The 22,747-nt window shown below is 39.1% G+C and overlaps 1 protein-coding gene across 1 annotated transcript in view; it reads right to left on the bottom strand.

Moving 5' to 3' along the window:
- The window catches only part of LOC145996198 (cell adhesion molecule Dscam2-like), a 501,892-nt gene that overhangs the window by 27,264 nt on the left and 451,881 nt on the right, over positions 1-22,747 (bottom strand). The window contains exons 21-22 of the mRNA XM_083132598.1: positions 11,371-11,526; positions 8,417-8,534 (exon numbers count right to left, since the gene is read on the bottom strand). Coding sequence (XP_082988724.1) covers positions 8,417-8,534; positions 11,371-11,526 — 274 coding nt within the window. The remainder of the gene's footprint in view (positions 1-8,416; positions 8,535-11,370; positions 11,527-22,747) is intronic.

The following is a 22,747-nucleotide window of genomic DNA, read 5'->3' as shown; positions in this document are numbered from 1 at the left end:
CATTTTCTGGCAAATATCTGAAATTATACCTTCATTGTGTTTTAAAACTAGTGTTTCAAATTGTAAGTCACATGGCTTACACCTCTTCGTGAGAGTTTGATATCTTGAAATTTATTTTGGGAAAGTTATTTTCCATACCCCTTTCTTAATTCTAAGGTAAGAATTTTAGATAATGGAATTTTCTCCTTATATACTGAAGAGTGCATAATGACCATAAGTAGTGTTGCCCACGGGACGAGACGGGACAGGCTTTTAAAAATTTGAGACGAGACGAGATTGATCATGTGTCCCGAGACAAACGAATATTTTCGAGACGAGACAGCATTTCCACGAGACGAGACAGGCCAAAGTCTCGTCTCGTGGGCAACACTAACCATAAGTGGCGACGCACCCAAAAAATTAAAATCAATCAATCTCACGTGACAGATACCGATATATTATGGCACCAAAAATTGGCATTATATTTTTTTGACTTGTTAGTGTTACGTTTCCCAAAATTCGCGTTTTTGTTTTCGAAAAATTTATCTGCCAGATATACCGAAACTTAATACTCCATTGTGCTTGTAATTTCGTGACAGTTTGATATGTTGGAACAGATTTTTGAGGAAGTAAAGGTAAAGTGCTCCCCTGCACTTTTCCATGAAGGTGTATAGGGGCGTGGAGTTAGGGTTTCACACTTTCTTGATCACGGCCGAAGGTGGGGGTGATGTGATCAGCACCACGCTCCTGGCTACATTTATCCCTCAAAGTTTCCTCAAGGTACCGGCTTCATATGATGCTGGGTGGGTGCCGGAGCAGTTTGAATAGGTGGAAAACATCCCGGTTCTCCCCTGCAGGGGATCGACTCCGGGTCTCTCGCATAGTAGTCAGATGCCCTAACGACTGAGCTCCATTATTACTCGCTCGACAAATGCCGATGGTGCGCACTTAGCTTGGTAATTCAAAACATATCTGGTGCGACAAATACGAAGATGTGGCTCTCGTGTGACGGTAGATACGCACTCGATCTCCTGTTAGAACCCAGCCGCTTTGCTCTGTGATGCAAATGGTTTCGATAGAAGTTGAAAAAATCGAGAGAAATACATGATTTAAGGTGGCTGTCGGAATTATTCCATGTACGTATAACTATATAGTTGACTCTTGAGTAAAATGTTGGAAAACTTGCATGTTCTTTGTACATAAACATGGCCTAGAAAATACAAGAATGTTGTATTTCATGACATTTTTCGTTGTTTTAGGACATTTCTTTAAAAAAAATAAGCTAAAAACGCCAACAATTCGCATTATTTCGAACGGGCGAAAAATGTGTCCAGACTAGGGATGGCCAAACGGATCCGGATCCAAAAAATTCGGATCCATTCGGATCCGGGTCCGGATCCAAAATTTACGGATCTGGATCCGGATCCGAAAATTCCGGATCCAGATCCGGGTCTGAAAGTTTCGGATCTGGATCCGGATCCGAAAGTTCCGGATCTGGATCTGGATCCGAAAGTTCCGGATCTGGATCCGGATCCTAAAGTTCCGGATCTGGATCCGGATCCGGGTCCGAAAGTTTCAAATCTGGATCCGGATTCGGATCCGAGAGTTTCGTATCTCAATCCCATTATAATATTACCACACCTTAAAAGGTATTATGATCTTCAATTACAAAGAAATTTTTCATTAGTTAGCCCTACAAGAATTTTTTTCAAGTGTTGTTCCTAAAATACTTTGCTACGCATCGGCCAACACACTCGTACACAAAAATAATCTTACTTGTTTAACATAATATGTCAGAGGTGATTTTGTAAATGCCATTGAAACGAATATGTATTCATTCGAATATATTGGAAATGAAAACACACATAAATGTGAGACATTCCATTCCAGGATGAAACCTTTAACACATATAACAAGATAGAAATGTTATACAAAAATTATACAATTGTTCTACAGTTACAGTTTTAAAAATTAAAATAAAACATTATAATATATGCAGTGTTATATAATTACAAAGTGTAAGACTAACAAGGGAGGTTATATAAGTGTCCCCCTCCAATTTCCATGAAACTTGGCAGGTGTATAGTGGGCCCCAATGGAAGAAATATGTATTTTTTTGTTTCAGCTAAAAAACTGTTTTAGGGGGCAAAACCCCCTCAAATGTCAAGATGAGGACAAATTGATGTGAGTATCTGACCCCTGTGTCCCCCTCCGATTTCCATGATACTTGGCAGGTGTGTGTATAAACGGGCCCAAATGGAGAAATACGTGTTTTTTTGTTTCTGCTAAAAAACTGTTTTAAGGGCCAAAATCCCCTCAAATGTCAAGATGAGGACAAATTGAAGTGAGGATCTGACCCCTGTGTCCCTCTGATTTCCATGAAACTTGGCAGGTGTATAGTGGGGCCCAATGGAAGAAATACGTGTTTTTTTGTTTCAACTAAAAAACGGTTTTAGGGGTAAAAACCCCCTCAAATGTCAAGATGAGGACAAATTGAAGTGAGGATCTGACCCCTGTGTCCCCCTCCGATTTCCATGATACTTGGCAGGTGTGTGTATAAACGGGCCCAAATGGAGAAATACGTGTTTTTTTGTTTCTGCTAAAAAACTGTTTTAGGGGGCAACCCCCCTCAAATGTCAATATGAGGACAAATTTAAGTGTGTATTTGACCTATGTGTCCCCCTCCGATTTCCATGAAACTTGGCAGCTGTATAGTGGGGCCCAATGGAAGAAATACGTGTTTTTTTTGTTTCAGCTAAAAAACCGTTTACAGGGCAAAACCCACTCAATTGTCAAGATGAGAACAAATTGAAGTGGGGATCTGACCCCTGTGGCCTCCTCCGATTTCCATGAAACTTGGCAGGTGTGTGTATTAACGGGCCCAAATGAAGAAATACGTATTTCTTTGTTTCGGCTAAAAATCTGTTTTAGGGGACAACCTGCCCTCAAATGTCAAGATGAGGACAATTGAAGTGGGGATCTGACCCCTGTGTCCCCCTCCGATTTCCATGAAACGTGGTAGGTGTATAGAGGGGCCCAAAGGAAGAAATACGTGTTTTTTTTGTTTCAGCTAAAAACTGTTTTACAGGGCAAAACCCACTCAATTGTCAAGATGAGGACAAATTGAAGTGGGGATCTGACCCCTGTGGCCCCCTCCGATTTCCATGAAAGTTGGCAGGTGTGTGTATAAACGGGCCCAAATGAAGAAATACGTGTTTTTTTGTTTCGGCTAAAAATCTGTTCTAGGGGGCAACCTGCCCTCAAATGTCAAGATGAGGACAAATTGAAGTGGGGATCTGACACCTGTGTTCACCTCCGATTTCCATGAAACGTGGTAGGTGTATAGAGGGGCCCAAAGGAAGAAATACGTGTTTTTTTTTTTTTTTGTTTCGGCTAAAAATCTGTTTTAGGGGACAAAACCCGCCTCAAATGTCAAGATGAGGAAAAATTGACGTGGGGATCATCTGACCCCTGTGTCCCCCCCGATTCCCATGAAATTTGACAGGTGTATGGAGAGACCCTATGCCCCCTGTTTCTTCCTATGCCCTATTTACGTGGTTTCGGGGTCAGATCCCTACTTCAATTTCTCCTCATCTTGACGTTTGAGGGGGGGGGGCTTCTATACACCTGCCAAGTTTCATGGAAATCTGAGGGGGAGACTTAGACCTCCCTTGTAAATGTATTAATTAATTACAAATCGCGCACACACACACGATATATATATATGTGTGTGTGTATGTATGTATATTATATATATATGTATATTAGCAGGTAACAATATGTTATAAACACATTCTTACTTTCCAAGAAGCGCATGTGGGATGGCAAAACGGATCCGGATCCGAAAATTCCGAATCCGGATCCAAAAGTACCAGATCCGGATCCGAAAGTACCGAATCCGGATCCGAAAGTACCGAATCCGGATCCGAAAGTTCTGGATCCGGATCCGAAAAATTTTAGGATCCGGATTTCGGATCCGCCAGGATCCAGATCTGGCCATCCCTAGTCCAGACATCACTGCACATTCCTAAACATAACTTCGCAGCAATTACCAGTTTTCACGGTTTTAGCATTTGCGGTTCCCTACTAATCGGAAATTACTTTCTGGCCACCCCTTGTATAAATCAGTAGATGGAAAGTGAAAATTTAGCAGGGCTGGCAGAGAAAAGTCAATTCTTGAAGAAAGTGATTTGCTTTTATGATTGAGTGATTCGAGTAAATATATTAAAATATTTACGTATTTATTATTAGTATTTTATTTCATAATATTGGACATTAACTTCACTCAGTGAGAGATTAATGACCATCTCTCACGAGTTTAAACAGACAGGACAGAGAGTGGCGTTAATTTAATTGCAATACTAGTGTTGCAGTAAATTTGAGGTTGCGAGCATGCACTTGCCAATTTTTATAAAGTTCACCAATGCAGATTTATGTTTAACTTTTTCGTGATAGTATTCAATATATGTCCCGTTTGGTTGGATTCTTCTTGATATCTAAAAATAGTGCAATGTCATTGTAAACGTATGTTAACTTGTGCGAAACGGGTAATACGTCAGGATGATGAAAGAAAACCTTCGTAAGCACTGCTACATTAAATAAGGTGAAGTGAGCCAGAAGAGTAATAAAATTCCAGCAGCATATTTGCAGTCTAAAGCTCTTCTTGTTTATGCATGCGATTTTTGTTGGATGTTGCAGTCCATGCAATTTCTGTCGCATGGTGTAGTGATATACTTTGTCGGGTGGCGATATTCGACAAAAATTGTATGTATCAATAGAACCTATTTTCTTCCAAGTTCCTTCAGTTTGCCCAACAAAATGCCTTACTATCGGACGGCGCCACCCGCTCTTATCCCCTCCATCTGCTGACAAGTCCCCTTACTACTCCCATGCGGACAAGAAAAAATGATAATTCAATGTTTTTTCCACGTAATATTTAGAGGCTAAACTAAACATTTACTCCCCCGATGATACCATATGGTATCATCAGAGTAAGGTCGTACTGCCCCGATGATACCATACTCTATCATCGTGCTGATTACGAAATGAATGTGCTTTTTGGAACTTCGAACTCTTATGTTTGGGTGGAAACTCAGACACAGGTCTGGAGCAAGCCTGGGAAATTCATATTGAAGACCAACCTCGCCCCCTCTCCGCAACATATCAAAGCCACATTTCCGAACAGAGTTTCACATTTTGGCTCATTATTCAACTTGCATGGCACCCAGGATCATGAAACATTTTTCAATCAATCTCTTTGAAAACGTCCATTCCTTGAAGAGAATACTAAGGTTTGCGCCTTCTCCCCAAAATAGCGGGAGAACAGGGGACAAAGTCTAGATTCTTATTTTTTTCCATTAAAATTCGGAGGTCGCGACCCCCAACCTCCCCCCCCCCCTTCCTCGGTTCGGTGTTCTGAGTTCTACACGGTTGCATGCTATGATGTTTTAGCTGCAAAACAAAACTTATCCGAAGTAGATTCCTCACATAGTGGCCGAGTTATAACAATTTTCCTCCAAAAATGCAAATTACCTATTTTTCGTAAAAAAAAAAAAAAAATAGGCTTATTATTCAACTTGTATGGCACCGAAGAACATGAAACATGTTTAATTCTGTTGAGAAATGTCCATTCTTTGAAAATAATACAAAGTTCGCGCCTTCTCCCCAAAATAGTGGGAGAAGAGGGGGCAAAGTCCCTATTCTTATTTTTTTGTATTGAAATATTGAAATTCGGAGGTCGCGCCTCCAACCCCCCCCCCCCACTTTCCTCGGTTCGGCGTTCTGGGTTGTACACGGTTGCATGCTCTGATGTTTTAGCTGAAAAACAAAACTGAACCGAAGTACATTGCTCCCATAGTGCCCGAGTTATAACAATTTTCCTCCAAAAATGCAAATTACATATTTTTCGTAAAAAAAAAATCACATTTTGGCTTATTATTCAACTTGTATGGCACCCAAGAACATAAAATATGTTTCATTCTCTTGAGAAATGTCCATTCTTTGAAAAGAATACTAAAATTTGCGCCTTATCCCCAAAATAGTGGGAGAAGAGGGGGCAAACTAGTTTTTTTTTATTGAAATTCGGAGGTCGTGCCCCCAAGGCCCCTTCCTCGGTCCGGCGTTCTGAATTGTGCACGGTTGCATGCTCTGATGTTTTAGCTGAAAAAAACTTATCCGAAGTAGATTGCTCCCATAGTGCCCGAGTTATAACAATTTTCCTCCAAAAATGCAAATTACCTATTTTTCGTAAAAAAAATAATAATAATATTTTGGCTTATTATTCAACTTGTATGGCACCCAACAACATGAAATATGTTTCATTCTCTTGAAAAATGTACATTCTTTAAAAAGAATACTAAAGTTCTCGCCTTCTCTCCAAAATAGCGGGAGAAGAGGGGGCAAACACCAGATTTTTGTTTTTTCCATAGAGATCCGGGGGACGTGCCCCCCAAGTCCCTTCTTCCTCAGTCCGGCGTTCTGAATTGTACACGGTTGCATGCGCTGATGTTTTAGCTGTAAAACGAAAGTTATCCGAAGTAGATTGCTCACATAGTGCCCGAGTTATAACAATTTTCCTCCAAAGAGTGTTCGAATTTAAAATTCCCGCCGAGAAGCCCGGGCGAGAGAAATTTCTCTCTCTCCTCCTCCTGGCATCACTGGTTTCTGGCGCCGTGGTCGTGTTGCCATAGAAAAGTTAGTTCTATGGTTTTGCGCATAAAAGGGGCCTAAAAGTTGGGGCCGAAACTTGCGAACGAGATTTCCTGTTCCCGTGCAGAGTTCCATAACGATATCTTAAAAAAAAAAAAAATCAATGAAGACGAAATTCCCTGACATTTCCCTGACTTTTTTTGACACCTCAAATTCCCTGACTTTTCCCGGTTTTCCAGGTTTTCCAGGTCTGTCGCCACCCTGTGTACACGTCTGGCTATGTCCCATTGTGTGGGTGGATTGTCCTTGGTGACACACTGGCATGGCCGTAGGCAAAGAAAAATTTTCGGGGGGGGGGGGTTCATTCATAATTGTTCCCAGGGCGTCGCCAGAAATTTGAATAATAGAAATAATAATAATAATTGTACAATAACAATTAAAATTTCATAATAAAACAATTTTATTCCATAATAATAATAATAATTATTATTATTATATTATTGTTATATCCTTGAGGGGGCTTACTCAATCCAGCAGATGAGTGAATATCCAGCATAAGTTTCTTTTTGTTTTTTTTACATTTCATACAGTGTGTACTGAAATGCACAATTATTTTACTTCGTCATTAAACTTTAGATACCTCAAGAAAAAACTTGAAAAGTTAGATGGAAATTTTAGTCATAAAGTTTTTGTTGTTTGACTTTAAAATTAAATTTTTGGAATTTTGAAAAGTGTGGAACCAGTTATTCTCTTTAAAAGCTTAGCCTGGTGCATGGATTGTAACCTCAATCGCGAACGTAATGCGCTATGAAACTGGAGGTACTAGGTTTGAACTCCTATCAAGGGGGATTTATTTTCGACTTTATCGGACGGGAAATTTAAAAGCTGGAAAGGGAATTTTGGGACAATCATAAGGGAATCTTCAGTCTATATTCCTTGTGACGCAGGAACAACACTGGAAAGAGGACAGCAGAAGTGAAAACGGAGGAGTTGCGGGTGGGCTGCGATGCCGGGAATAAACTCTGTTTCACTCAAGTTTCAGAATTCCAAATGTATGATAATTCTAGCTTGATCGTTTCAATATTGTCTGCTTGTATTTTTGTGAAGCTTCGAAAAAAAATATTGAAAATTTGTTACAGATTTTGGTCTCTGAACATCCATTAATCCAACATGTCAGAAGTTTCGGGGGAGGGTTTGAACCCTAGAAACCCCCCTCTAAATACGGCCATGCACACTGGCGTACCTTAGCAATGACGTCCTGACTGCGTTGTGAAGCCAGTTGTCTCTTTTGCCGCTTTTCACCTGGCAATGCATGTGTTGAAGGTGGGTTTCCATTGCGATGGATTGCTGCATGGATTCTCTTATCAGACACTGCGAAACCTTTCCTCTGGCACTGCTTTTTAATTCGGCTATAGCTGTAGCCTATGTCGGAAAGGGCTACGATGTAGCCCTCCCAAAAGGGGTGGAGTTTCGGAGGCATTTTGATCACACGCGTGTCTTGTTTCCCTCATATGTTCGATTATCTGTCTGGCCTTTGGATGCTATGTGGATCACGACTCTGCCGCAAATACAGCCAGCGCCTCTGGTGGCGATTCGCGAATGCTACCATAAGGATGAAACAACCTTCTGTAGATGTAAATTTTACAACCATTATCTCTCTTTCATATCTTAGAAACACTGTATTTCTTTCCTTCATACAGATCATGGTTCATTTAACATCACCCGGTAAATTTCCTGTAAATATTGATATTCCCAGGTAGAAAAAATGCAATAAAGAATATCACAATACCTGCTATACAGATTATATTTTGTGATTACTCCATTTGGATCTGTAGGCGGAAGCCAGGATACAATCAGAGATTGCGATGAGCTCACAACAACCTTTATGTCGGCTGGAGGACCTGGAACTGGAAAGTAACAGAACAATAACAACGACGAAACAATTACAATTCAAAGTATTTTGCACTAAACAAGTTTTAAATTTTTAGATAGTTCACACTATATTCGAAAGTGTCTCATAGATGGCACTAGTAAAATATACACATTGAGTTTTGAGCTAGTATCTTGGTTAGTTAACAGAAAATAAATAATAAAAGCAGCACAAAAGACTAAATAAAAGTACTCATAGATGTTACAAAGAATATTTTTAATAAATGAAAAATGCACGAAATATGAGGCATTAAATTCTTCTTTCGTACTTATTAGAAGTTGTAAAACTTTCGAATAAAGCAAATAGTACAGAGTTGGCAATAATCTGTAAACGATGAATCAACCTTTTTTTTCCATCCATGAGGGATTTTTTTTATTAACAACACTACTTCTTGCAAACTATCAGATATACAACCTCTGACAATAAAGTTCGGTGAATGATCCTGAATACCGAAAGTAGACGAATTCTTAATGAAACCTACCTTACTGTCCTTCAAAGTAGTCCCAGCTCATGGCCATGCACCGTTGAGAACGGCTGTACATGTCGTGGAAACGTTTATAAAAGTCTTCTTTCGCGATGGTGTTCAAGATCCTCCTCACGTTCCGTTGGTTGTCCGGAATTTGCTCAAATCTCTGACCTTTCAAAGCGATTTTGAAGCGTGGGAAGAGAAAGAAATCTGGAGGGTTCAGATCTGACGAGTATGGTGGATGGTCAATTTGCACCACCCCCTTCTCAGCCAGAAACTGTCGGACGATAGTGGCTATGTGAGGGCGAGCATTGTCGTGTACGAGAAACCATGAGCCACGTTGTGAGTATTGGGGTCGTACCCGTCGTAGACTTTTCATGAAACGCCCATCTACTTTCGCTATTCAGGATCATTCACCGAACTTTATTGTCATAGGTTGTAGAAAGTTGTGGGCTGAAAAGCTTTTCAAGCAGGCTGAATAAAAATCATGATTTTTATTTAAAAAATAATTTTTTGATGATTTTTCTTATTTAAAATGGATTTTTTTGATTCAAGCCGATTCTTGTGATTAAAAAGAAACATGCTTAAAATTGCTTGAATGTTTTTTTGTTACCATACATATAGATATATGCCTTTTTATACAAAGCTTTTTAGTAAACGGCCCTGTAAAATATTTGAACAATTTTATTAAAGTAAATAAAAAAAATGTTTGTAAATATACATTTTTGTGTTTCTGATACTGTATGTATGAACCTACTATGGAAATGTTTGTTGAGTGTGTTAATGAAACAATGATAATTCCAGTATTTTTTCCCAGTGAAAATAAAACATTCTGGATGTACTCTGTAATTGTAACTTAAAATATTAACTTAACTATTTTTTAAAGCGTTTGTAACTGAATTTTGGCAATTTTTTAAATGATAGTTTGAAAAATATCAACGGCCATGTTAATTTACAGTTTAATGATAATGACACTATTTATGGTTTAACAGATTAGTATTTTGTATATTTTTCTACACAAAATGTTTGCTATTGTTGCCTATAAAAATTTTGAATTTTAAATCAAGAGAAATGTAAGTCTGTTTACATTTCCTTTCGTATGAGCTTCATCCCACCAGTATATTTTGTTTGCTTTATTTTTCTTTCTTACAGCCTAATAAACACCATGAAATGATTACAAGATTAATGTACTTTCACCAAAAGTGATTCTGATATCTGCATAATCCTTATGTACATTATTCTATAAAATATTTATTGACAGTGATTTAAATCAGTATTTTTTTTAAAAAAAAAATCATCTGATTTAAATCTTGATTTAAATCAATCAACCTTGATTTCAAGTAATGGCTTTACTGAAACAAAAAATAATACGATGGATACGTTACTTTATTCTTAACAGTGAACAACAAAACATAAGTGACCTATGTGTATCTCAACAGGCATGAAATGTCATACAGATAAAATATAGATAGATGAAAGATATCAAGATTTTCCAGACTGATTCGTATCCTCTCTCTCTCTCTCTCTCTTCCTTTGTTGATCTCTCTAATTTCTTACTTCCTGTGCGTCTGCCAGTTCCGTATCCAAAAGGGGGGATATTGGTGATCTAACTGAGGCTAGTAACTACATAGTAACTATAATATACTATTTTTATTTCAAATTTTCAGTCATTATTATTATTTTTGATAGATTGAGTTGGTGTTTTAAGTCCACTTTATGCACAGAAAGGCTAATTGGGACTGGACCTACAGTTTAAAGTGGGATCCGAACGCCACCACCTGGTATCGAACCAGAGATCCCTTGATTACAAGGCTACGACGCTACCAATGCGTCATCAGGAGGCCTTATTATTATTATTATTATTAATATATTTATCTTTGGGGAGATTCTTCCACTCGATCCACATATTTTCATTATTGGTTTTCTATTTCATGAAGTTATTGTACTGAAATGCATAGTTGTTCAATTTTATTACTAACCCTTACACGCAAAATTTAGTGGAAATTTTTTGGAATTTTGAAAACTGTGGAACTAATTATATTTTTAATTAAGTAGTTGAATATGAATGTTTAACAGAATTTCTTACAACGTAATTTTTACTTTCGTTATTAGTAACTAACTAAATTGTATTTCCCTTATAACCAATACAATTAACAAGCTTTCTGCTTTATTATAACTTGAAATGAAAGATTACAATTTTCAAGGTGGGGAGTGCACTTTATGCACAGAAGAACTCCTCAAGATATGAAGTAACTCTCAGTCTCGTCTCGATGCCTGTCTTGTTCTCGGTCTCGCGAGATGCCTTGTGTTGCCTCGTTTACAGAAGGAACATTCAGCGATTACTCACCGTCTTCATCTGTTCTGCAGAAGAGAGTGCGGGACACTGCCCCGTCGCCCATGGACGTGTACGCCAGCAGGTGGATGCTGTAGTTGGTGAACTTCCGGAGGCCATTCAGCACCGTCGTGACGGCCGTTGTCTTCTTCACTTCCGTTCGACCTTCGTCTGGAAGAAGAGGAACGATAGCACAGAACTCCAAAACCACAAACAATCTACATACTCTCTCATATGCATAGGTGCAGTTTAATAATGGTAGGCCTACAGCATAATACGATGGAATCACAGTTTGGATCCTGTTACCTATGAAGTCTGTGATTCTTTGCTAATTGTGATTTCTGTAATGTGACATTTTTAGAAGAAAAAATATGAGAATAAGGCACAGTTTGTTTCATGATTGAATCACAGTTGTGATTGAGATTTATGAGCCACCGTGATTTCACAGTTCTATGTTTAACACCACTCTTTTCCACGTGAAGTCTTTTTAAATTTTTCAAATGGAACAAACTATTTTTTTCCAAAACAGACACATTCCATCTGTACTCGCAAAACGTTCATCAGCTTACTCCGTCGTTGCCTTGTAATGAAGGGGTCCCGGGTTCGATACCCGGTGGAGGTACATAGTGGTTCGGATACCACTTTAAACTGTAGGTCCAGTCCCGATTAACTTTACTGTGCACAAAGTGGACTTAATACAGCAAATCAAATCAAAATCAGCTTACTCCACTCAAGCGTTGCACTTTAAACCATTTTTTTTTGGCTTCTTTCATTTGTAATTTCAAGTACAATAAGCGAGCTGTGAAATCACGGTGATTCAAAAATCATAATCACAACTGTGATTTAATCGTACAACAAAACTGTGACTGACACTACTTTCCATATTTTCTCTTTTAACAGATTACATCACAACCTCCACTTCCGGACGCATGACACTTGTGCTGGTATCGACAGTGACGATGCTGAGACAGTTTTCACTTGTGAATTGTGTGTTTGAACATTATTCTGATTTTTTGAGGTGTTTGTGTGGCTTTGTTCCATTCTGCCCCGGGTGTCGGGCAGAACGGAATTGTGCAGTACATTAAGTTGACAATCAGTATATCAATAGGTTAACAGATTTTGCCTTCAACATGTTTTTATTTTTTGCTTCAATGTACAACAAATATTGAGTGTTGGTTTCAAGTTAATTGTGTGGTTTGTTTAGTTTTCACAGCATTCCGAACAAAAGGTATTCCGTTCTGCCCCGGGTTTCCCTAGTAGCTATTAGAGTTATATTTTATCATAGTTATTAATAATGATGTGAATTCATTAGGGCTGAGCCGATACCGATGCCGATACTCTCACCGATACCCACCGATACCGATAGTTGAAAATTACAATAATTACAATTTGTTGAAAACGTTCATTACTATTGGTGCGTAAATATTCTTTTCCAATTATATGTGAATTTACCAAGAAATTTGCTTCAGAATATTAAAATATATATCATATAATCGCAAAATATAAATTTTTCGTACAAAATTCGTGCAAAATGAAAAGAAAGTTTGAATTTTGCATAATTTCCAGGATAATTAGACTCCGCAAACATGACGGCATTTTGGCGGACCCCGTGATAGACCAATATGTTGGAAAAGTATCGGGTGGTACCGGTAATGTATTCCAACCGATACTTTACGATACCGATACCACTGGTATCGGCCGATACCGATACATCGGCATCAGTATCGTACTTCGGAGGTCAAGTGGGATTTCGTAGTTATACTTGTATCCACGCCTAAAGCAAAAGATTTTATTAGTGCGTACTCATTAGTTCACTCGACGTGGTTCCAGCAGTTGAAACTTATGTTAGAATTGATTCGTTTTTACTAATACACTGTTCCAGGAGTCTGTGGAGCAAGCAAACGAAAACAAGTCCTCCGCGCAAGTAATGACTCGAGAGGTCTCGACCAATGAACGCGTGAGAACAAAACCAGTTGCAGCAGCGGGCACTGCTTGGTTCCCCCTACTCGCTTTCTCCCCTTCCCTACTGCTATGCGCGGGGCTGCTCCAGAGACTCCTGGTACGGAATATATATCAAAAGGAATATCCAAAGAGAGACAGACGAGCAATTACATTTCTGAACAAAAATAAATGCAGAGATGTCCAAAAAGTGCGCGTTCTTCTGTCCATTTTATAAAGATTGCCCCTCCCCTATTTTGAACGGGACTACACACGTGATATAAGTTGTACTTGTGTTTTTCTTATTTGTCGTCGCTTTTCTTCTTACTTAGGCTAATCGTGACGATGAGGATGAATGATAATTAGATGAAAATGATGAGTTATTCACAAACATTACTACTTCTCGATCTCGGCTAATTTTTTTGCCGATCTCCGTACCAAAATGGTTAGCACATCGCGCTACGACCACAGGGATACTGGATTCAAATCCCAGCCTTGTCATCATGTATGGTCACGTGGTACGTGCTAACCAATCAAATATGAACGCATAAAGCAGCAGACAGGAATTTGTTGAATCTTCTGAACTCGAACATCGCTTTTTGCGTACAGCCTGTACTTGGTGGAACACAGTTTCCTTGCACCAGCTTGACACGGAATGTACAGTCAGCGGCAATAAAAATCGGATACTTAGATCCTGAAGTACTCGCTTCCCTGCAAGGTGTTATGTGTGTTGACTAACTCTAAGGCGATAAATGGATTTTAATAGCAAATTTTCAATGGCTACGTCTACCACCGCCGTACAGTTAGGCAACACATAACGCCTAACTTGCGATCAAGTCGTGGGATGACAGCGGGGAAAATGATCCATGCAGCAATCTGCACTACACCTGGTGACAAAAAGTGCAGCGAACTAGATGGGGATAGTATAGAAAGCTAAATATTCACAAAAAGAGAACGAAAATGCGAACTAAGAAATCCAAAATGTAATTACACTAAAAGAGCCACAATATACGTATAAGGGTACTATAGGTAACTAACTAACTAACTCTCTAGCCTTCTTAAACCCGAAGGTTCATGGCTGCAGCAACACAGGCCTTCCATCTGTCCCTATCTTGAGCAAGATCTATATACTCTTTTCCATCCCTACCGATTTCCCTTAGGTCCATCTCGACGTTGTCCCTCCATCTTCGTCTTGGCCTTCCTACTGGTCTCTTACCATCAGGTTTCCCAACAAGAATCCTGTAAACTCCTCTTTCTTCTCCCATTCGTGCCACATGACCTGCCCACCTAAGTCTTCTTGATTTAATTATTCTAATAATATCTGGACATGAATACAAATTATGTAGTTCTAAATTATGTAACCTTCTCCACTCACCTGTCTCCTCATCCCTTTTAGGTCCAAAGATTTTCCTAAGGATCTTATTTTCAAATACTCTCAATTTATGTTCCTCTTTCAATGTAAGGGACCAAGTTTCACACCCATATAATACTACAGGCAAAATTACGGTTTTGTATATTTTAACTTTTAGTTGTTAGATATTAAACGAGAAGACAAAAGTTTATGAAGAGAGAAGTAACATGCATTTCCTGAATTAAGCCTACTTTTTTTTTCCTCTTTAATATAATTTTCATTTGTTAATATTACTCCTAAGTATTTGAATTTGGAAACTGTTTCAAACGAGTTGTTATCAATAATTAGATTTTGATTATTACCTAGCATTTGGTTTCGGCCTGTAAGCATATATTTAGTTTTCTCTTTGTTAACTTCCAAACCTATCTCTTTAGCAGTTTTGAAAAATATTTTAGCATTATTCTTAATTGTATTCACATCATCCCCCAGTAAGTCTACATCATCTGCATATGCTAACAACTGAGTCACACCATTTAATTTTAGTCCTTCTTTAGTTTCTTTTACCTTCCTAACAGCATATTCTAAGGCAAAATTAAAGAGCAATGGAGATAATGCATCTCCTTGTTTTAACCCATCATGAATTGTAAATTTGTCAGACCTATTAATACCCACACGAATTTTACTTTCTGTTTCACTGGTGCATATTTTTATCATACTAACAAGCTTCTTAGGTATTCCAAACTCTACTAATATATTATATAATTTATCTCTCTTGACCGAATCATATGCTTTTTTGAAATCAATGAATAGCTGATGGACTTTTGATTATATTCCCACTTTTTTTCAAGTGTCTGTCTGATGTGAAAAATTTGATCTGTAGTTGATCTGTTGCGTTTAAATCCACATTGATAATCACCTATAATTTCATTAGCATATTGGGTTAGTCTTGTTAAAAGAATGTTAGATAATATTTTATATGTTGTTGAGAGTAGAGAAATTCCACGATAATTATTGCAGTTCATTTTATCACCTTTTTTAAACACAGGAACAATTATGGATTCTTTCCACTGTTGAGGGATTTCTTCTTTATTGCAATATTTATTCCGATATACCTAGTTACCGCCACTGCGTGGTCTGTTCATCTACTAACCATTGTTGCCAAGCGTATCTTTTGTGCAAACATGGCGACTGACCGCGGTGTTGCACAAGTTCTTCTAAAGTGCATTCAAATAATATCAATGAGCTATTTAAGCCCTTGCAAGGCATTTTTTCCCTTTCGCCATCTGAACCTGCTTCCTGTGTATTGCGTTGCTCTCCCCTCTCCTTCAGAGAGAATATGGCAACAAAGTGTTCAAATTTCATTTCAAAGTACATTTTAACATGGAGATGATGACTATGTTCACTTTAGTTTCAATTTGACTGAGTCTTTCATTTCACAATCCATATTTGAAGGCCTACTACCACAGACAAATTACGGCTGTACGTGAACTTCTAGGCTTCGAGCTTATACCGATAGTTTTCCTGTTCGAGCGTTATTCGCTCGACCGAAGAAACTGTCGATTTCGTAAGCCATCTAGCGTCATCCGTGCGAACTATGAGACGATCGAGCAAAAAAGCCTCGATGCAGCACTCTACTGCAGATGCTAATATTTCTTGTTGGTGAAAATATGCAAATTAAATGCTTTCAAAAACATTTAAACCACAATGCAATTAAAAACAATACTTATTTCCAGATTCGTTGATTTTGTTATAAATAGGTCCACTTTTCGTGGAATATTCCTTATTTATATCTCCCCTTGAACTAGATTAAAGTCCGCGAGATGAAAATACAGAACTATCAAGAAAGGGTTGAAGGGTGGATAGCGTTGCTGTTTTATAGCTTTAACCTCAATCATAAAACCACGCTCCGACCAATCAAGGTGCGGTGTGCCTTCGTAGTTGAACGAACACTCAAAGAACACCATCTTGCTCGGGTCTTGCATTATTTTACTTGATTTCCTATCACTTTTGGCAAATCGTGACGATGAGGATGAGTGATGAAGGGACACTCACGTACGACACCCATGCCAGGATTTGAACCCGGGATTTCTGGGGTCATAGCGCGCTGGGATAAGCACTCCGCCACGATCTTTCTCAAAGGTGTTCACCATCCGGAGAGAGACCCTCATGAGGTCAGACCTCACGCTCACCCTCCGGAATACTTGTGAGGGTGATAGAGGACTAGAGCGATTCGGGGGGGGGGGGGGGGGTGAGGGAGGTTGATTCAAAACGAAGACCTCTGATTGCTATACTCTATCTCAGTAATCCCTGGGGCAAGGCCGCGCATAACTGTAGATAAGGGGAGAAAGCGAGTGGACAAAGCGAAGCAGTACAGGCTGCTGCAAACGGCTGGTAACTCCAGTCGTGTTGCCACTCCAAACAATCCCTTTCCCTCCCACGCGTTCATTGGTCGAGCCTTGTCGAGTCATTACTTGCGCAGAGACTTGTTCTCGTTCGTTCGCTCTAGATCGAATCGTCTCCATGGTAACTAGCCTTCCTTGATTGGCCGAAGGACCAACAAATATTCAATTTAACGCAAGGTAGTTTACAAGCCACGCTAGAATAACGAACCCTGCTTAAGGCGTGGATGTTCCTTGATGAATGCATCATTTAACCTAATCGTCTTGATTAATCCAAGAAGTACAGGGTTATCAAAAAGAAACTCAACCTTATGGGGAAATGTGTTAATTATTGTTATTATTATTTTTACTGTATTTTGCTTATTAGGCGGTGAGTAACAGTGAACACTGCATTAATTGAGGCTGTAAACTACATAAACATCTTATTAGGAAATATTGTTGCTGTAGGCATGTGATGTGCTGCGTTTTTCTTTTGTGTGGTCTTGTTTTTGCGTTTGTGTTTGTTGTCCAATGTCACGTAGTCGCATCTTCATAACATTCTTTTATGACACAGCGAACATTGACCGATACATACAGATGGAGAGTTTGTTGACGCTACACAGTGAGACAGGTTACAGCACACGTGGTTTCAACAGGATAGTGCTACACCCTATACCGCCAATAACGTAATGGCGTATTTCGTACATTATTTTCATGAACAAGTAATATCTCAGGGGTTGTGGCCAGCTCGGTCTCCAGATTTATCCCCCCCCCCGACTTTTTCTTGTGGGGTTGCCTCAAGGATGCTGCCTACGTAACACATCCCCACACTATTCCGTAATTGCAAGCAAATATTAAAAAATGTGTTGATGCAATTTCACAGCAAACGTTAAGAAGAATCTTTAAAAATATGATTCACAGTATTCACTTATGTGAATCTCACAATGAGGACCACATTCAGCACTTATTGTAAATATTGTACAATAGATCGTTTCGTCATACGGTTGAGTCTCTCTTGGATCACCATGTAGAAAAGTGACGTAAAAATATTAGACAGATAAAATCGTTAAGTGCTAAGCGTTAAGGAGTGATTTACAAAGCAATGACTCATTCCAATGTTAATCACTTTCAAACAAATTTGACTATGCAAATCGGTGGGAACCTGTCACTTTGTTCTTGGGTTTCCCTTCTATTGTGAGTCATCGTAGCGTAGTGGCTAACGTTGTCGTCTTGTAACCAATGGGTCCCGGGTTGGATTCTGGGTGGAGCATCATTTCACTGTGGTTTGAATCCCACTTTGAAACTATACTTTCATGCCAGATTCATTTATGTGATCAAAAGTAAATTTAATTTTACCCTACGTTAATAACTCAAATCTCATTGGTGGCTGTACTGTAGATCTTTCTTTTACTTCGCTTTTATAACACTTGGTTTAATCGCGACGAGCATGTAGGGCTACTACACAAAAAAACCTCTACAGAATAACTTGCACCAGAAGATTTTTTCTTCCAAATGTAAGTAGATATTTAAATAAAAATACAACTTGGCCCCAAAAAAGTAGCCGAAATACTTACTACTTAATAATGTTGCCTACTTTTTTGCACAACCTGTATTACACTGTATTTATTTGTTTTGGGGAAGCTGAAAGAAATTTTCAAAATTTACATGATATACTATCAAGCAACCGACTGACATAGTAGCTAGAGATATTTGAAAAAAAAAAAATACTAATCTCTTAATTAAATAAAATAATTGTTTTACAACAAACGAATCCTCAATTTATCCCAATACAATGGGATAAGTTACATCAAGTTAATATTAAAAAATAAATTAGATCTATAGCAAGACAGTTATTCTCATGATATTTAACTAATGTGTTCTACATGGGTAGAAATATATGTGCTGACCTCTTGTAATAACATCGCGAAGTGTGAAAATTAGATCACATATAAATACATTTTAATCCACACAAACACGTACCATCATGATTTTTTTTGTACTCTTAGAAATCCTCAGATAGCATGACATGTGCTTCTAATGTGTCTCTCAAGGACAAAACGGACCTCTTGGGTGGAGTGAGCTACGTCGTCAAGGGACCCGGGGTTCGAATCCCGGCCTGGACATGGGTGTTCCTTGATCAATTTCATCATAACATCACTCATTCTCATCGTCACGATTAGCAGCCAAAAGTGACAGAAAAGCGACGCCATGTGAGAAAAATTAATATCAAATCAAAATTTAAACAGTATAAAAGAAAATATTGGGAACTACTATGACATTTGGAAACAATAGAAAACAAATATGACTGAAAGATGATATACGCTTTTTATTTGAACTGGACGGTGGACTAAGGGTTTGGAATTTCATATAAAATATTATTGTATCGGCATCAACTGGTCACGTGACATCATTGCACGGAACTTATTGTAGGAGCTACATCTGAGTTCTATCACATTTATCCTGCAATGACTGACAAATTACGTCAAGCATGATTTTATATTTAATAGCATAAAATATGCCTGTCAATCCTATTAATTCCAAATAATGTACGTAGCATAAGACATCATAACACGCAACAAACAAAGAAATAATGAAATACAGAAGCTGAAATTTTGAAGGGAAAACTTTTTTTATCAAATCTTGAAGTGAACATGTACAAGGGTCGTTCAAGGTTGACCGGGATTTTCGTAAGTAAAAAATCGATGAATAGCCGGATCATGATGAAACGTGCGGGTGACGTAATTTATTCCTTCGCGAGTAACTAGCTCCGGGCATGACGTATTTCCCGCATGCGCAGCAGTTGAAGCGAACATGGCGGCAAGCAGTGTGTCAGTGGCTGTGGAGCAGCGGTGTGTAATCAAATGTCTCGTGAAGGAGAAAGTGAAACTAGCTGAGATTTTCAGACGATTGCAAGCACAGTATGGTGAACAAACGATGTCGCGGACAAGAGTGTACGAATGGTGTGAGCAGTTTCGCGAAGGACGGGAGCTGGTGACAAATGAAGCGCATGGACACATTCGCCCGACTGCAGTCACACCAGTGAATATCGCACGTGTTGAGCAAATGATTCTTGAGAACCGGCGAGTAACAGTGCGGGATATTGCTGCCGAGGTGAATATCAGTGTCGGGAGTGTAGAGACAATCATTCACGACCACTTACGCTTCCGCAAAATCTGTGCAAGGTGGGTTCCCCGCCAGCTGACATTCGATCAGAAGTGGACACGCAGGACGGTCTGTGAACAGCTTCTGAATCGGTTTCGAGCAGAAGGTGATGAATTGTTGCAATCCATCATCACGTGTGATGAAACATGGTTGCACAATTCAACCCCAGAGACCAAAAGACGCAGCATGGAGTGGCGGCATAAAGGTTCCCCGCCCCCCAAGAAAAGCAAAACGCAGCCGTCCGCTGGAAAGATCATGGCAAGTGTCTTCTGGGACATGAAGGGCTTTATCCATGTGGATTTTCTGGACAAAGAGAGCACGATTAATGCCCAGTATTACTCCACATTGTTGAGTGGTGCTGTACGAAAGTCCATTCGCAAGAAAAGACCTGGGATGTTGTCTGGGAATGTCATTCTTCTCCATGACAATGCCCGCCCTCACACGGCCAATGTGACAACAACAACTCTGGCCGACATGCGCTGGGAAGTTCTGCCCCATCCCCCCTACAGTCCCGATTTAGCCCCCAGTGATTATCATTTGTTTGCACCCCTTAAAGACCATCTGGGAGGGAAGAAATTCACGACAGACAAAGCACTGCGGAGCGATGTCCTCCAGTGGCTACGACAACAACCAAGTTCTTTCTACGCCAAAGGAATTCGGGAGCTGCCAGAACGATGGCAACGGTGCCTCGGCGCGCACGGAGAATACTTTGAAAAACTGACATAGTTTGGTGTTTCTTCTGCTACCTATTTCCTCTGCAGAAATAAAAGTCCCGGTCAACCTTGAACGACCCTTGTACAATGGTAAGATACAGGTGTGTTCAAGGATATGCGAGCATCACACACACACACACACACAAGCACTCATGGTACGAAATATTTTCAGGTACCACCATTTTCTGAACCCCTTTCTATCGTGTTTCCCTATTGCTTTCTCTTCTCTCTCCGTTTCCCGATAGAGAAAATAAGATTATCTGGAATAACCAAAAAATAGTTTCTGGTTACCAAAAGGTTGTTTAAACAGGCATCAAACAATCTTTGTTCACCAGAAGCAAATTCTTTTAGTAATCGTACGAATTTGTTTAGAATTACCAAATAATTTGGTCTAAATTACTAAAATTTATTAAGGGTGTAACGTGAAAGTTTCCGCACGTTCATGATTTTCTGCAAACTTGGATTTGGGTGCGGTTGGGTGCGCTCAAGGCGCTGTGGATCTTATCTTTGTCAGTAATCAGTCCACGCGCCCTCCTAACCCTTCAGAGAAGTAAGGTCAGCAACAAGAGGAAACCTGTGGTTACTGCGTTGGTTACTTGGAACCGATTGCGATCAGCTACTCCACATGTGAGCAACCCTACATGTGAGGACACCACATGCGAAGGAGCCGATGACACGATATCAAGGACACCAGATGCGATCATTCTTCAGTCCACACATCTTGAGAACGACGAGGCAACAGAAATAACCCTGCATGTGATTGCTACGGTCACACTCGAAGTATATATACCCTAGTCACAAGCAGGGGCGGAGCCAGGATTCAGTTTTTGCGCACAATTTCCAAAAGTGTGCACATAAATACTAATGAAGATTACAGTACTACTTTAAATTAAAGTTTACCATGGCGAAACAAGTCTTTTATACTTTAATATTTCTTTAAGTGTCAATTCCAGTCATCTGTACATGCGGCCAAGTTATAAAGAACAAATATATTTAAAAATTACATTATTAAAAAAAACAATATATTAAAAATAGCGTATTCCTCGCGAACACAGAAACGCACAAGTTACAGAAGTATTTTCATATTATAAACAGTCTGTTTTACTTCATTTCTTAATTCTTTTTTGCTTTATAATTAGTTTAATGTAGCACCTGAGTCCTTTTCAGTAACATGCATGATACATGGTAAAGCTGCTAGTAATTTGGACACCAGGTTAACTTTTCAATCGTCAAATAATTGGAACTTACTAAAGACATTTACCTCACCCTACAAATACTGTAGCTGTAGTTTTTGTGAATGTTTCCTTGCAAATATGTCAATAACCTTCTCTGGTTTCACTTGGTAATTGTCTTTATGGATGTTCAGAAGAGCCAAACCAATCAATCGTGCATTACCCATTGTAGATCTAAGGTAGGTCTTGATTCTTCGCAGATTGGAGAATGAACGCTCAGCTGTAGCCGTTGTGACTGGAATCACACACAACAGGTGAAGCAAACTTCTAATGTTGGGATACAAGGAAGAAAATTTGTACGCCTCTGCTGGATTATCTGGGGTAGATTTTTCCAATAACAAGAATTGTCTCCGTAACTTGAGTCCCCCTTCTAATGCTAAAATAGACTGCACATCATCTTCATAAAATTTAGCTGCCTCAATTATATCTTTAGTTGGGTCATCTTCTTCAACAATGAATTTCGGAATTACTTTCTGTAAAGTGATTAAGACTTACTTCAATCTGGTTTCTTTGAAATCTATAATCAAATTCAGATATTAAATAATCCAGAAAAGGGATGAACACAACACATCTGAAATAATGGATGACATCCTTTGAGGGAATATTTGACCTATGTCT

The sequence above is a fragment of the Lepisma saccharinum genome, chromosome 1 (assembly GCF_977018435.1).
Source record: "Lepisma saccharinum chromosome 1, izLepSacc3.1, whole genome shotgun sequence".
NCBI lineage: Eukaryota > Metazoa > Arthropoda > Insecta > Zygentoma > Lepismatidae > Lepisma > Lepisma saccharinum.
This window is presented reverse-complemented; position numbering and strand designations above follow the sequence as displayed.